The sequence below is a fragment of the Zalophus californianus genome, chromosome 8, assembly GCF_009762305.2.
Source record: "Zalophus californianus isolate mZalCal1 chromosome 8, mZalCal1.pri.v2, whole genome shotgun sequence".
NCBI lineage: Eukaryota > Metazoa > Chordata > Mammalia > Carnivora > Otariidae > Zalophus > Zalophus californianus.
Genome location: NC_045602.1, coordinates 39,610,106 through 39,626,502, shown reverse-complemented (window position 1 = coordinate 39,626,502; position 16,397 = coordinate 39,610,106). Strand labels below are relative to the sequence as shown.

Below are 16,397 nucleotides of genomic sequence, written 5' to 3'. Positions count from 1 at the left end.
GCCAAAACTGAGAGGCCTCTTTAGTAAAAAAAGGTATTTTAAGTCAAGTAAAAATAGTGATTTTTACACCAAATATTGAAGGAGTTTAGGGTTAGTTTATCAACTATTTGTTTCTATATTTAGCAAAGTAGTCTTTGACTCTAAACTCCCAGTTTATTCAACTGAAAGGGATGTTGAGGATGTGCTGTCTACTAGGCCTTTTAAGGCTAAATCCTATGCATACCAAAGGGATTCAAAACAAGTGGTGGATTATGCTGATGGTGGGGGGGGGTCATCTTAAGCCCACAGTGTCATTTTAGAATCACAATGACGCCCAGTAGGTATTTTTTTTTAGGGTTTCAAATTTCTTTCTTTTGATTCAAAACTCTGATGTCTGACATACATAAAAACCTTCTACATGGGGGTTCTTTGCTGTATGGGCTTCCTAGAAGTTACTTTTGGGGCAGAGATTGGCCTCCAAAACCCTGGACTGCTATTTCCCAAAAGGATGTGGAAGCCAAAGCTTGATGGTTAGATTAACCTGTTTGTTTGGTTTATTGTGGACTGTGAAGGGAAGTAAGAGTGGGAAAGAGGGACAGCACATTTAGATAAAGATTCAAGTAGAAAATTAAGGGTATAATTCAACTTTGGCTTTTTTCATGTTTATTTTCGTTAATTGATTCTGCTTTTTTTCACTTCTGTTTAGGTGTGTGTGGAGTTTGATGGGGAATCTTGGAGGAAGAGAAGATGGATAGAAGTCTACAGCCTTCTAAGGAGAGCATTTTTAGTAGAGCATAACTTGGTTTTGGCTGAACGAAAGTCTCCTGAAATTTCTGAACGAGTTGTTCAGTGGCCTGCCATAGTGAGTACAGCTTGGGGTTATGAGAACGGGGTATTTAATCCATTATGAGTGAAACAAGGGAAATGTATATGGGCTTTGGAGAATAATATTTGGCCTTTGGAGAATAATAGTGCAGATACATGGCAAGGTAGAGGAGTCAGAAGAGCACCCAGAATCTCCTGTCAGCCCTGCTAGGCACCCTATTACTCTGGGCCCTTGACTTTCTCCCACCTCATTTTCTTCACTTGAAAAATGGGGATGGAGGTAATGTGGGCAATGTCTAGGTCAGAGGTCAGGAACCAGCCTATCTATATAGGCATACATATATATGTATATTTGACTTGACCTTTATAGAGTTTTAAGAAAATCTGGATTCGTTGTTTGCTTTTAAAATATGGAGAGTATACCTTAAAATCTGGCTGTTTCCTGGCTCCTGTAGTGGTTGCCAGTCTTGGCCTAATGATCTCTAAGGTTCTCTCTGACTCATAATATTCTTTGGCTCTGAAGGTACTGGCAGTCAGTACATGATTATGCCATTTCCACATCGTAAATCTGGTGTAGTTAGAAGATGAGAGTGATCACAATGTCTGGAGAGGACAATTCAGGTTTTGTGAGACATAGGGCTTAACAGTGGAAGGGCCAGGTTTAAACAGTTGGAAAAGCTAGAAGGTGGCTGAAAGGCTGACTAGATTGTGAAGGGTCTAGCATGCTGTGCTAGCCAAGTTAAGATTTTGACTGTGGGTGAGAAGAGCTGCTGGGGGTTTTTGAGTGGTATAGGGTTTTGGTTAAAGTTGTATTTTGCTCTTTGTATCCCCACCCCCAGCTATTAAGATTTTGCTAAAAACATGGCCCTGTCTCCCCAAAAAAATGTATGTATACACACAATTTTTCACATAAATTTTGGAGAGGCCATGTATCTCTTAACCCAGACCTATATGTTAATGACTCCCAAATGTGTGTCTGGTTTAAGTGATTGATTTTGGATGAAGATTGTGCAGTCTTTTGGTTGCATAAATAGTTGTTATTGAGATACCAGCAGTAAGTAAAAAAACTTAATGGTTTTATCTCTCTGCCTGTGTAGAAAATTGCTAGTCCCCCTATTCAGAATTATGCTGATGGCAATTGTGATGCCAAGACATTTTGTTTTGTTCTAGGTGTATAAGTCTCTGTTGGACAAAGCTGGTTTGGGATCCATAACTTCTGTTCGCTTTCTAGGAGATCAACAAAGAGCATTTCTTTCTAAAGACCTTCTGAAGCCTATACAGGTAAAAGATAAAAACAATATTAAACTCTAAAGGTAGAAATATAAATTTTTAATATGAGAACTAAAATACTGATTTTGATTGCTCTAATTCTAGTAGATAACCTAACACAGAATAGGACCCATCTCATCAGAAGTTAGTTATTAGACATCATCCTTCAACGTTAACCATTGGGTTGGTGCTGTCCATTTGGGGTTGGAAGGACAGAGGTAGTACAGTTGATGGTATGTGTTTATGTATGGAAACACTAGGTGATACGAAAATAATTTTAAATTTGTATATATATACATGTACATATATCCATACATGGCAGTCATTATTTATGTATTCTATGTGTGGGAAGTTGCCTGCTTGCTAGAATATATTTATAACCCCCAAATCAGTACTTAGGCACTTTCATGGTCATTCACAGACGTTGGCAGAGTGGTGAAAAATTTGAGTTACCTGACAAGTCTTCCCAGCTGAAGTCAGATAAAGTGACACATTCTGCCTTCTTGTTTTCTCTCTCGTACTGTAAACTGATGTGCTTTTTGAGGTCTCTTTAGTGCTGAATTTTTGTGCTTTTTTTTTTGTTGGTGGTTTCACTATACCAAATGTAGTGCTGAAGTGCTATCTAGTGTTTCTTAGTGCAAGAAGGCCATGATGTGTCTCAGGGAGGAAATACATATGTTAGATAAGTTTCATTCAGCTGTGAGTTACAGTGCTCTTGGCTGTGATTTCCAGATTAATAATGCAGCGGGATAAAATAATGTTGTCTTCCACAGAAACACACTTAAAACATGATTATATATATAGGTTGGTTAATGAAACTGACCAAGAGGCTCATAGGAACCTAACCCTATCTTTCCACTAGGAACAGTGGTTCACTATTCATTTGTGGTGACTTAGTGAAACATAATTATCATGAATAATGAGAATTGAGAGCACATGCATGTTCTTTCCACTTAGCTTGCAAAACTGCCACCCTTCATAACATTTATGCTCTTGGGTCTTGCTTGTATGTGATTATTTTCTTTATGAAAATGTTTGGAGAGAGGGAAAGAACACACAGATTATCTTTAGATTACTCCCTTAGGAGTAATGTTGGTCATATAATAACATTCGTCTTTTAGATGTCATTTATGAAACTTAATCTCCTTTACCCACTTGGATTTGGTGACCTGACATGTTTCTGTGCACTGTACAAAAATTAAAGTCACTTATTTGTTAAAAGGCAGGGCCCATGGTCATTGCCATTGATGTGCCTGTATTGGAAAACCCAAAGCACTGGCTTTCTCTCTAAGTCTCATTTTCAAATCGTGGAAGTAAGTGAAAACAAAGTCCACATTCTGAACCTTCTTTTAATGTTTAAGTAAGTAGAACAAAGAAAGGGTTTTTGCTTAATTTCAGATGCAGGTTAGCTTTGTGATGTCAAGTAGGCATGTTGATATTTTTCCTGCCTTAAAAGGAAGAATGACTTGCTCTTAAGGGCCAAGGAACATACAGGAGGGGCTTTGGATACCTTGCTTTACTTAGTGATAGAGTAGTTTTTACTTCTCAGCATTGTTTTCTGGACAGTTCGGCTTTACATCTTTTGTGTGTCCAAGCTTTTCAGTCAAAGCAGAACTTGTAGAAACAAAGTAGGAACTTTCTTTCTTGAGATTGGAAAAGCAAGATCTAGATCAGTTAGTTTTTATTTGTTCTCAGTGAGATGTACTGTGGCTATCAGTATGAATATTAATATTAATTGAGGGAGATTATGATGTGTGCTCTTGACTTTTACTGATGATAATAGTGGCCAAAGTTCAGTGCTCGGGGCATTCTCTTATAGATATGATTATATTAGGCTTCTACTGTATGGAACTATGTTGAGGACTGTGATTACTGCAGTAGAATGCTTGCCCTAAATAATGCACAGAGAACCTGAAAATCATTTGGCATATGTAGAAGTTGGATTTGAAACTTAAGGTCTGTTTTTTGGATTGAATTTGACTTGTCTACCTGTGGGTAAGAAAAAAGGCAAAATACCCTGGTCAACTGTCTGGCATTCAAACTCCCCTAGGCAGAGTAGAATTTTTCTACCTTGTTTTAAGAGCCATTTGTGGCTTTCCCCATTAATGTGCTACTTATCTTTTAGTAGGAGTTGGAGCACACATTTACATTATTTTGAAATTGCAGCAGCATGAGGAAAAAAAAAAGCCCCCACACATGGCCCATTCTGATAATTAATGTTGAGCTCTTCTGAAGACCCTGGGTTAAGTCTGATGTTATTTGGCTTAAGAAATGCATTTTTCCAGCATGGCCTCTCTGAAAGACTAGTTATTCTTCCCAGTGGGAGAGATGGATGAACTATTTTTGGCTACTATGTATCCATTTCACAGTGTCAGAAAAGCGTGAAGCACTGATATTAGAAGGGCTTCTGTGCTATAAGTTTGTGTTTGGCAGGTTATTCCTATTGACAGTTTCTGTATACGTTTATCATAACTTAGTGTGCATACAAAGCCAAAAGACTATGGAATAGTGCCCAAAATGGAACTGCTGCCAAGAATTGGGTGTTTCAAAACTGGCTTGCTGAAAACTTAGGCTGTTCATTCAGATTGTGTCCGTCCCCATCCCCCCTTTGCCATTTGTAAACAAGAATGCATTTGGAATTCATTTAGGTTAAATCAGTCTGTGTGAAGTGATTTGTTAAAAACAGTTTCAGTGAATTGACACTACATATCTCTGTGCTTCTATGTGTGTGTGTTTTGCCCCTGGGAATTCCTATGGGTTGACCAGCTTGTTTGTTTCCTTATTATATTTCCCATAGTCAAAGTTGTGTCATGTTTTAAAATTATGCTTTGAGCCACTCTTAGTATTTGTCATGCTCTTAGGTTGGGGTGACTTCACTTTAGTCTCTCCTATATCTGTGATTATTTGGATTCCTACTATTTGATCTATTAAGTTCATTGGAGTTGCAGTGGTTTGGTGCCATCAAATGGCTAATGACGGTACTTTGACATTAAGCTGGTTGAAATGTGCACTGGAGTTTAAACAGCTCTTATTTGTTACCTTAAAATGTAATGCTCTTCCATTTTTCAGGATGTAAACAATCTTCGACTTTCCCTTATGGATAATCAGAATGTCAGTAAAGAATTTCAAGCTTTGATTGTGAAACATTTGGATGAAAGCCATCTTTTACAAGGTATGTAGCTTATTTGTTGGTGACAGTTCATGAGTTGACCAATGATTAGCTTGTAAGAAGGTACATTTAGTCCTCACTCATTCTCTCATGATGAGATTTCTAATTTTTTTAGAGATTTCCTTTTGCTTTCCTCATGCAGCTAGATGATTGAAGGACTTTATATATTCTGAAGCCTCTGAAATTTGGAAAGCTCGGGGCTTATATGAAAACTAGTAAAGTAAATATTAAAAAAGCTCAGCTGTATTTTGACATGGAATTTGATATGTTTGAAATTTCAGTCTTAAAAAATCGGTGAAACATGAATTTGGTAATCCTGATCCTCCCATATATTACTGAGTTTCCTGGTCAGTTTCACAGTCCTAAGTATTTTAGAAGACTTACCAGTTCTGTTGGGGTTCCTGGATTTGGATCCGCTAAAACTGCACAGGACAGTGAGTTAGGGCTCAGTGAGTTATTTGGTACTACTTGGTCTTACACAAATGCTGGAATAAATATATTGTTTCTTTTTATTCCATTTTCCTATTAATTTACCTAAAAGTTTAAAATAAAAAGCTTAAATTTTCTCCTGGCTTTGCTGAAATGTCATCTTTTCATGTTTATAGCAGTATCTTTTAATGTTTATTTTTGTTTACTGCTTACTGCTTTTGTTTTTGTTTTTGTTTTTTTTGCTTACTGCTTTTTTTAAAAGACTTGAGAAAATATCCTGGATGATGGTATGTTGGGAAATAATGCAAATTGCTCTAAGGATTTTTTTTTTTTTATTTTCAGGTGACAAAAACCTAGTTGGTTCAGAAGTAAAAATTTATAGCTTGGACCCATCTACTCAGTGGTTTTCTGCAACCATTGTAAATGGAAACCCAGCATCAAAAACTCTGCAAGTCAACTGTGAGGAGGTAAAAGATGATGCTAATTGCATGTAAGATAACTTGACAGAGGAAGATAATTCTAAAAAGGAATTATAGTATCTTATTAGGAGCTAAACAGCTTTATTATCTTTATATTAAAATAATAGAGTAGAAAAATAAATAGAACTATTGTTTTTAAAAGAAATTATTTGTAAGAAGCTTCTCTTGTATGCTAACAGAGCTAATTTCTGGTATGTTTCTGAGCATTTTTAAGTTTTCTATTATCTTTGTTTTATTTATTTTTAAGATTCCAGCACTGAAAATTGTCGATCCGTCACTGATTCATGTTGAAGTTGTGCATGATAACTTTGTGACGTGTGGTAAGATATATTATTTGATTAAAGCCTTTGTTCTCCTTCCTATCTTTCCTCTTTCTCCTTTTCATGTTAAGAAAAACAGGGAAGCCAACCTACCTATTTTTAAATATTTTAGGTAATTCTACAAGAATTGGAGCTGTAAAACGCAAGTCTTCTGAGAATAATGGAAGCCTAGTTTCCAAACAAGCAAAATCTTGCTCTGAGGTAACCTGACTTAACGTTTGTCACTTACGTGAAAGTTTCCTTAATTCTAAGGGTGCATGGCCATCTTGTTAGTGGTTATTAAGCTCTCTTCTGTGCTATTCTGTGCTGTCTTGTCTGCTCTTCTTTGCTAGTTCCGGATCTTGGCCATAATTTCTACACTCAAGCAGATGGAGATAATATAAGTTTCTGGTTAACTATTTTTTTTTGTGTAAAACATGTTTTATTTTTTGATATTTGCTGAAAATTCTCAAGAGATTTGACAATTTCACCCATAAGGAGTGTTTTTGAGGGTAAACTGAGTTATGTGTATCAAGCTGGAAGAAAGCCTGGCATGAGAGGAGGGGAAGAACCTTAGAAATCTGAGTAGGTATTGAAATGGGACTCCCCCTCCTCAGTAATAGGTTTGATTGATAATTTATGATTGGTTAAACAAACATATTAGCTTTTTAAAGGAAGTGGTTGGTTTACCATTACTAATTTCTGCCCAGGACAGTATAGTTTGGTATGAATGCCACTGTGAGTTCAAGTACTGGATTTAATTCTATTCTGCATTGGTTAGAATTTAGGTCAAGAAACTTAAGGCTGTTTCTCTTTTTAGGTGAGTTGAATCCTTAGGACCTATTACAATACAAATAACTTTTTTACAACTTAGGTATCCGGATGCATTTGTGTTACCGTGACAAAAACACCTTTATGATGCTCTGCTCCAGGCTGGAGTTTACAATTTTAAAATTGACCAAGTTGGTGTTAAGATTGTTGACAGCACTTTAGAAGGAACTTTGGGGTTTGTGGGAGTAAGGCAAGGAGAAATGGTATGGGAGTGGGGCAGAGTCAGTTAATGAACCTAGGGCTCTGGATCAGGGCAGACTGGACTACAACATCAGCTAGAACCAAAGTAAGCACTGTGCTACACAAATACCTAAGAATCTGACTGGCTAAGATGATTGGCTTTCCTGAGTCTTAAGCCTGTGTATAGGCAACAGGAACTTTGACACTTGACCAAAAACTTTGTAAAGCAAGATATATCTCTCTCTTCCTTCCAAGTCTGTAGGCCTCACCTCAGGTTGTTCAGGAAAGAACGAAGCGGTTATTATTGGAAATTAATATTACTACTTTCGTTTTTACCTTAAAGTTTACAAGGGAGAAGTAACGTAGTAGGGACTGTAAAGTGAGGACGTCAAGCAAGTGATTCTTGTATCTTGGAGTTACCTCACAGAGGGTATCTTCAAGTACTCCACAGTATCAGAAGCTGAGAAAGAAACAGAGTAGAATAACAACTTGTTAGGTTTCAACATTGGATAAATTGTTGGCAATCTTGGGTAGAGGTAAGGTAATAAAGGCCAGTTTGGAGACGTTAATTAGGGGTAGCCTGTCATGGAGAATGCATCAGTGTAAATAGTTGGTGAGATGAAAAGGAGAACCACATGATGTGTTGAGGAGGGGGTTAGAGAATAGGAAATGGCATCCTGATGGATCATTGAAGAATCATCCTGGGGTATGGGCAGGACTGGGGTCAGGGAAACTCCCATGGAAGAAGGTGCCAGTTCCTCACAGTGACAAGTTTATCAGTGATGGGACACATAATTGAGCAAGTAAATGTATAGCCTTCAAGGAGGCACGTGTAAATTGTGGTGATACATACGTACATAAGCGATCCTCCCTGCCTGACTCATACTCTTCAAGGGCAGGGAGTATGTCTTTTTGATCTCTGTCAGCATTTTGTCCAGCTCAGTAGCTTTGTGTGCTACTGAACTGATTATTGGGTACCATACAGGCTATTTTTGAAAAAAGCCTAAACTTTGGCTAGGAGATAAGTTCCCATAACCTATTTGAGCTTAATTTCTGCATCTAAAATGAGAAACTAAATTTGATGTTTTAAAAATGTGTGTTTGAGCTCTTAAACTCTGTACTAGTCAAATTCTCATTCTAAAGGAAATTGGGATGGTCGATTTGGCTGGAGGTGGGTATTGGCATATTTAGAAATTCTTTTTATTATTGTTACTGTGAAGGTTATTCCCCTTTATATTTTACTTATTTGTCAAAAAAAGATTGTCACATTGAAAAAAGTTACTCTCATTTTAAAATTTTTAGTTAACCCAGAAAAACAAAAGAAACATCACTTATAATCCTACTTCTCACAGACTCTCGCTGTTCACGTTTTGGAATCCCTGCCCTCCTCCTGTCTTTTTTTCTAGTTTTTTTCCTGTATAATCATGGAGGCCTTTAAAAAAAACAGACTAAAAACCAAACTGTTTTATAGTCTCCTTGATTCCTTTCTAGTATGTTGTGAATGTTTTTCTGTATCAGTAAATATTCTTTTTTTATCCTGGGTGGTTCTTGTAATCAGGCAAATTTTGGAAACACTGGCTGGGGCTAGATTCAGAGAGCTAGACAGGTTAAAGGAAGAGGGGGGAAAGAAAGTTCATTTAAATATGGGAGTGAAAGGTGAGTACAGTGACATACTTGGCACACATCTCACTGTTAGCACTTCCCAGATATGTTGGACCGGCATGGAGTTTACTTTTAGGGTGGTCTTTGGAAGACAGGTGTTTGGGACTAGGTAGTCAAGACTCCTTATTGCCTTGGTGAATACTTTTGCGTAGAATCAACCTGTTTGCCAGTAACATCTGGTTCCTTGAAGGTCTTCTCTGCCTAGCAGACTATTCCTCAGAGTTAGGACATTGCTTGGTTAATTGAGAGAGTCTGCTGAGTAGTGTGAGCCAGCAGTGTCCTTTTTAGAATACCATCATACACTCAATTATATTATCTCCGTCTGCTGGCAGGGAGGAACTATTGCCATGACTGGTATAGAAGACCTTCAGGGAAAACTCTTCAGGTAAGAAGAAACCTTGACCCTTGTCAAGTCAGAGGCCAGGGCAGCGGTGTGCACGTGAAAATGGGTTTTGGAATTGGAGCCCTATCCCTCTTGAGCTAACCCTTAGAAATTTCTAGAGTGATAATTTCATCCCTAAAAGGAAAAGCATCCTGACTTATGCTGTTTGTAACACATGGTGACTGTACTGAGAAAATTTTTGTATTTCTCTGCTTTGAGTCCACTAATCTATGTGCCAGGCACTGTGGCAGAGCACAGCCCTATAAAAAGTGTGCTTCGTTATTCTCATTTTACAGTTGAGGAAACTGAACTCAGAGAGCTTAAATAATGTGCTAGGAAGCGTCAGAGACCAGATTCCAACCAAGGTCTGCCCAGTGCTCTTAACCACTGTGCTGGTGTTACCACTCCTCTCCAAATCTTTTCCTTGGTGTGGTGAGTCACCATTGTAAAAACAGCAGATTCCTACTTCCTTCCCTCTGTCCTTCCATCCATCTTTCCAACGAATATTTAGAATATGAAATACATGCTACACACATTGGTGAACATTACTGCCTGGCTCTTGAGGGTAACTCATAGGACTAACATAGCTATTTTGAAATAACTGAGTGCTAACAGCATTCATTCATTCATGTATTCCACCAGTCTTATTTGAGTATCTGCTATGTGCCTTTATAAGGTTTAACGGTGGACACGAGAGTAGGATCTGCCCAAAGGAGTGTGCAATTCATTGTGAGGAGACTGACAATAAAAAAGTAATTTATAAAGCATAAGTGCAGTATCCTAGTGCGGTGGCAGTTATAAACATAATAATATGATAAAGAGTAAGGGGGTGCCTTGTGGGGCACTGCTTTGGAAAGAGTAATCAGAGATTCTGAGGAGGTGACAATAGAGCAAATTTTTTTTTTAAAAGATTTATTTATTTGACAGAGAGAGAGACAGCTAGAGCGGGAACACAAGCAGGGGGAGTGGGAGAGGGAGAAGCAGGCTCCTGGCTGAGCAGGGAACCTGATGCGGGGCTCGATCCCAGGACCCTGGGATCATGACCTGAGCCAAAAGCAGACGCTTAACAACTGAGCCACCCAGGCGCCCCAGTAGAGCAGATTTGGAGAGTGAAGGGATAGAACTAGCCAGCCACATGAAAACTATCCAGAGAGGGAATAACAAGTACAAAGGTTCAGGCAAGAAAGAGTTTAGACCATCTGAAGACCAGAAAGGAAGCCGATGTAGTGGAAGCTCTGTGAACAAGTAGAATAACATGAGTGGAGAGGGTTGGCGACCAGACCACATAGAATTCTTGTAGGCAGTGAAGTGCCATGATCTGGTTGGTTGATATATATATGTGTATGTCAATCTATATGTATATAGATATATATATATATATATATTTTTTTTTTTTTAAGCTTTACTTATTTGACAGCACGAGCAGGGCGAGTGGCAGGCAGAGGGAGATGGAGAAGCAGGTTCTCCGCTGAGCAGGGAGCCTGATGAGGGACTCGATACCAGGACCCTAGGATCATGACCTGAGCTAAAGGCAGACGCTTAACCAACTGAGCCACTCAGGTGCCCTGATTTATGTTTTATAAAGATTGCTCTGTGGTAGAATAAATTTGAGTGGGAGGCAGAACATTTAGGCAAAAAATGGAAGTCGGGCCAGTTAAGAGACACCTGATAGTCTAGAGGGGAAATTGGTGGTAGTGGTGGCAGGAAAAGAAGGCTAGATTCCATAAATATTTTTTTATTTTTTTAATATTTATTTGTCAGAGTGAGAGGGAGCACAAGCAGGGGGAGCAGGAGGCTCCCCGCTGAGCAGGGAGTCCGATGCCGGACTTGATCCCAGGATCCTGGGATCATGACCTGAGCTGAAGGCAGATGCTTAACTGACTGCGCCACCCAGGTGTTCCTCCATAAATATTTTAGAAATAGAGGCAGGACTTACTGGTTTATTGATTGGATATAGGAGATGAGATGAAGGGGTTTTTGACTACAGCACAGTGGCTTTCATGCAGAATAAAAATTTATTCAATCAAAATTTCTTAAGTAGGTTACTGTCAGGAAAGTAATTTAAGAAAAGGTATTGTATGTATTAGTGCATCAATTCTAAACAATTCGGAACAAGGAAGGATGATGCTTGGTGAAAGTGAGCCTCGAGTAAGCATTTTGAAATGACTTAGCAATTCAACTTTGGGAGGGTAATTGTTTTATAGGTGATTACCAGAATTCTAAAACAGAGTCAAAAAGGACTTTAGGACTAAACTTCTCTAATTACCTCAGCTTAAGGATTAAGAAACTGAGTGCCAGAAAGCTGAAGTTGACCATCCCAAGGATATTCTTAGAATAACCAAAGTCTCCCCCTCAAAAAATATTTTCTGGGGAACACTAGGTTAATATTTAACCAAAATTGAGTTGACTAAAATAATACACAATCTGATAGTTTTGTATTTTAAAATAGTTCGAAGGTATGCCAAAACTTTGATAGTGATTAAGTAAATTCTTATTTTTCAGATATTTCTATTTAGTGTACATTAGGCACTCTTTTCAAGGCTGCCAGAGTTAAATGTTTGAGAAAAAGATTCATGAATGGACTACATGTAAATACACTTAGAATTGTGAAGTTTTAAAAACTTGCTAAGTTTTAAGGTCAAGTTCTACCTCGGATTTTAGAAACTAATTCCTAGAAGATGAAGAAACTTTGAAGATTCTTCAAGTGTAGATTTGGTAGTAAGATAAATGTAAAGGTCATTGTGTGTAAAGGTCATTGTGGAATGAAAGAGTTGCAGCTGGGAAGGGCACAGGACTTGAAGTTTAAGTGCGTACAAAGAGGCTGGTGAAAAGGGGGAATGATTGCCCCTTATTTAGCTAGACACTGCCCATGTGGAGTTGAGTTTAATCTTTCCTTCTTTTTCCCTGGTGGGAAGTTTACTTTTGTGGAAAGTGTTAATTGGGAAGGAGTGGGATCCATTATTTATATTTTTGTGAAGATAAAACTGCCTGAAAAGAGAGGTGTCCCAACTCTGTCCCATAGGCTTGTCATGACTTGATATTTTTTGTAGCTTGGGGTGGCCTTCGTGACTTGAAGAGCCATATAAGAGCAAGAACCATGTTCTCAACCTTTATTGGATTATAAAGGCTTCTCTTGGTACCCAGTAGGCACCACTGCCTACAGGAGTCCTAGGTGGTCTGGTCTCCTGCCAGCCAATGCAGTAAGTGTGTGGTAGGCACTCAAGTAATGCTAAACTGAATGTGTGTGAAGCTGCTACCATCTGAAGACCATCGTTGAAAACCCATTTTTGTGCCTTGCATTATTAAAGTAATTGCCACATGGCTGCATTTTCCTCACATAGTGATTCAGAGGTCTGTAAAAGATCAACTGGTGATCTTTTATAGGAAGACTCAAATTTTGTGAAAAGCTGGCATGATTTATTTAATAGCCTTTGGATAGAAGTCCTTAATTTTGTGATTTATCACTTGTTTTACTGTCCTGTTCTCTTTATTTGGAAATGGTATTGTGCTTATTTAGTACTAAACCAAGCAAATAAATTTGAATCTTGCTAGGACTTCATAATTCCCCAACTAGGAACTTTCCTTTTAATATCTGTTGGTTTGGTATCTTTTAGGCCTCTCCCAGTATGTGTCCTGTACAGTCTGTTCCCACAACAGTTTTTAAGGAGATACTGCTTGGCTGTACTGCAGCAACTCCACCTAGTAAGGACCCAAGGCAGCAGAGCACTCCCCAGGCTGCCAACTCTCCACCTAATCTTGGAGCAAAAATTCCTCAAGGGTAAGTAAAGCTGTTAAAGGTGTTCATTTGTAATAGGAGGAAAAATGATTTTAGCCATGGTTCATCGTACGTGAGCTTACCTTTGCTCAGGTGGCAAGAATTAACCTGCATTTGGTGTTTCATAGAGAGAGTGTTAGTATAGCTATGTTTGGTGTAATGACCAGCCATTCATCTCAGGTTGTCCAGGGAGGCTTTTCATTCGAGTTTTCAAATTGGTCACGTGTCTTCAGAGGTAAAAAGGGTGATAGGCATACAGAACAATGTGGAAAACATTTAAAAAAATGAAGGAGATGTGAGAAAAGAGCAACTTTCTTGACTTGATAAAGTGAGCAGAATCCATTGAAATACTATAGACAGTTGTAGAATAAATGTCTGCTTTAAGGAAAAGGGAGCATGTTGGTTGTATGTAGAAGACTGAGGTCAATGGGAGTGTGGAGAACCCGGAAACATGGTGATGGTGGTTCTTATCAGCCCAGATCTCAAATATAGGTGAGAAACTTGGCTGCAGAGAAAATAAGTCATGGAAATGAGGGTGCAGTAGCCGTAGGAGGAATAGGTTGCTAATTTGTAACTGAAGAAAACGAGTAAGAAATGTGAAGTGTAACCAGAGATTTAAAGTGGCTACAAGGTTACCGAGACAAGACTTTTAAGGGAAGACTCTCTCTTAGAAGGGATGGTGGCTTGTGCAGGCAATTGATAAAAGCTTAAGATACAGGTCAGAGAGACAGTGGTATAGAAAGGTGGGCTTGGGGCACCTGGGTGGCTCAGTCGGTTAAGCATCTGCCTTTGGCTCAGGTCATGATCCTGGAGCCCTGGGATCGAGCCCCACATTGGGCTCCCTGCTCAATGGGGAGTCTGCTTCTCCTTCTGCCCTTCCCCCTGCTCATGCCCCCTCTCCCTTTCTCTCTTTCTCAAATAAATAAATAAAATCTTTAAAAAAAAATCAGTTTGGAAGAGCGCTGCAATAAGAGGGGAGAGTGGCTGAGCACATTGGTTCATTAGGAAGAAAGTAGGCTGTCCGAGATGAGCTTGGAATATGGTCAAAGAGCAGTTAGAAGGGGGAGCAGTTTTCAGAATAGAAAGAGGGAATAGTAAGAAGTACAGCGTTACCCAAGTCAAATGTGAGTATTTAAATGAAGAAATTCTTGGGGCGCCCTGGCTGGATCAGTCGGTGGGGCATGTGATTCTTGATCTCAGGATTGTTAGTTCAAGCCCCAAGTTGGGCATAGAGCTTACTTAAAAAAAGTTGTTTTTTTCTTTTCAAGGATGAAATCCCTTATTAGAGACATGGAAAGAAAAGTTTAATAGGAAAAAAGGACTGTGTTTTGCTGGAGAAACAACTTTAGGATGAATTTCAGAGAAACAAAAGTTCTTTAAGGATACCGTGTTTTAGGGTAGAGGATGGGAGGAATACCAGATCATTCTATGAACAAGCAAGTAATCAGTTGGCTCTTCAGTTGCTTTGGGTCCTGATCACTAACCAAACAAGAATGGAATTACCCAGTGTCAGGGCTGGTTCCATATTGTTCCATGTAGCTAGACCAGGTTTCGTGCTGCTTGTTGGTTTTGGTTCCATATGATACCCAGTTCATTTTGAGGGAAAGCTAAGGTTCATCATGCTGTAATATATAGAAGTAACTTTTGAAGTAGTGAAGGATTTATAAGAACATCAGATAGGATTTAGGGTTATATTTTCCTGAGTGTTTAAGATGTTTTTGCAGAGCCATTGACTTGATTATTTTTAACTCCAGCTCACAGAAACCTATCCTACGTTCTTTCATAACAAGCATTTTTTTCTCTTTCATATTGGTTGCCTTAGGGTACCAAACAATTGTTTTTGAAAGGTAGAGGAGAGGTAGAAGAGACCTAGATGCTAGTTTTTCATATTCTTTGTTTCAGATGTCATAAACAGATTTTACCAGAAGAACTTTCTTCCTGTCTCAATACAAAGCCTGAAATACTGAGAACAAAACCAGACGTCTGCAAAGTAGGATTGCTGTCTTCAAAGTTCTCTCAGATTGGAACGGGAGACTTAAAACCCCTTAGCGAACCAAAAGGTAGCTGTACCCAGCTGAAGACCAACACTGATAAGGAAAACAAATTGGAATCTGTTTCTCAATCATCGACTGGCCTTCCTAGGGAGTGCTTACCTACAAAGCCTTCTACAGCAGACCTGGAAATTGCCAGTACTCCTGAACTGCAGAAGCACCTAGAATATGCACCTTCTACATCTGATGTCCTTTCAAATAAGCCAGAAGAGAAAGTAGGTGTCAATAGTAATAGCCCTAATAGTTGTGTGGAAAAGAAGATAGAACCTTCAACTTTAGGATGCCAGTCACAGAATTTGAAGGAATCTTCAGTAAAAGTAGATAATGAAAGCTGTTGTACAAGAAGCAACAATAAAATCCAGAATGGTGAGTGTTTGTACATGTCTTTATTGGTAGAAGAGATGGTAGTGGGTACATGTATATTTTCTTACCTTATGAGAAAATAATATGAAAATGACTCTAGAAGAAGTTCATACAGGGGCACCTGGGTGGCTCAGTTGGTTAAGCAGCCAACTCTTGATTTCGGCACAGGTCATGATCTTGGGGTCCTGGGATTGAGTCCCATGTTGGGCTCCTTGCTCAGTGGGGCGTCTGCTTGAGGATTCTCTCTCCCTCCCTCTCTTCCTCTCCCGGCTTGCACACACTTCCGTGTGTGCACGCACTCATAAATAAATAAATCTTAGGAAAAAAAAGGGGGGGGGGAGAAAAAGTTCATACAGTTGGAAAAGTTCAAAGGAAAAAGTAACATCCCCAAATCTCCTCAGAAATGGTTACTGTTAATATCTTGGTGTACGTAGTGGAGTAGTTCTACGTATATTAGAAGTACAGACAAACTATTACACAAATGGGTTTATAGCAACAATTTTATGCTGTGAATTAGTGTAGGTGTCTATCAACATTTTAAAGGCTGCAAGGATTCCATTATGTATGCATTTATCAGGTGACTTACCTATTAGATGGGTAATTAGGTGGTTCCCAGTTTCTGGTTGTAAGCAAATAATTTTGAAACAAAATCTAAAGTAATCTGATGATTATTTCATCTTCAGCTTATCACTGATTTTTGTGTG

At 38.8% G+C, this 16,397-nt stretch overlaps 1 protein-coding gene across 3 annotated transcripts in view; it reads left to right on the top strand.

Annotated features, from left to right (window-relative positions):
* Window positions 1-16,397, top strand: part of KDM3A (lysine demethylase 3A) — a 53,477-nt gene that overhangs the window by 6,971 nt on the left and 30,109 nt on the right. For all 3 annotated transcript variants that reach the window (XM_027621757.1, XM_027621756.1, XM_027621754.1), the window contains 8 exons: window positions 686-841; window positions 1,975-2,085; window positions 5,143-5,245; window positions 6,014-6,138; window positions 6,398-6,470; window positions 6,583-6,671; window positions 13,119-13,282; window positions 15,182-15,696. In XM_027621757.1, coding sequence (XP_027477558.1) covers window positions 686-841; window positions 1,975-2,085; window positions 5,143-5,245; window positions 6,014-6,138; window positions 6,398-6,470; window positions 6,583-6,671; window positions 13,119-13,282; window positions 15,182-15,696 — 1,336 coding nt within the window. The remainder of the gene's footprint in view (window positions 1-685; window positions 842-1,974; window positions 2,086-5,142; window positions 5,246-6,013; window positions 6,139-6,397; window positions 6,471-6,582; window positions 6,672-13,118; window positions 13,283-15,181; window positions 15,697-16,397) is intronic.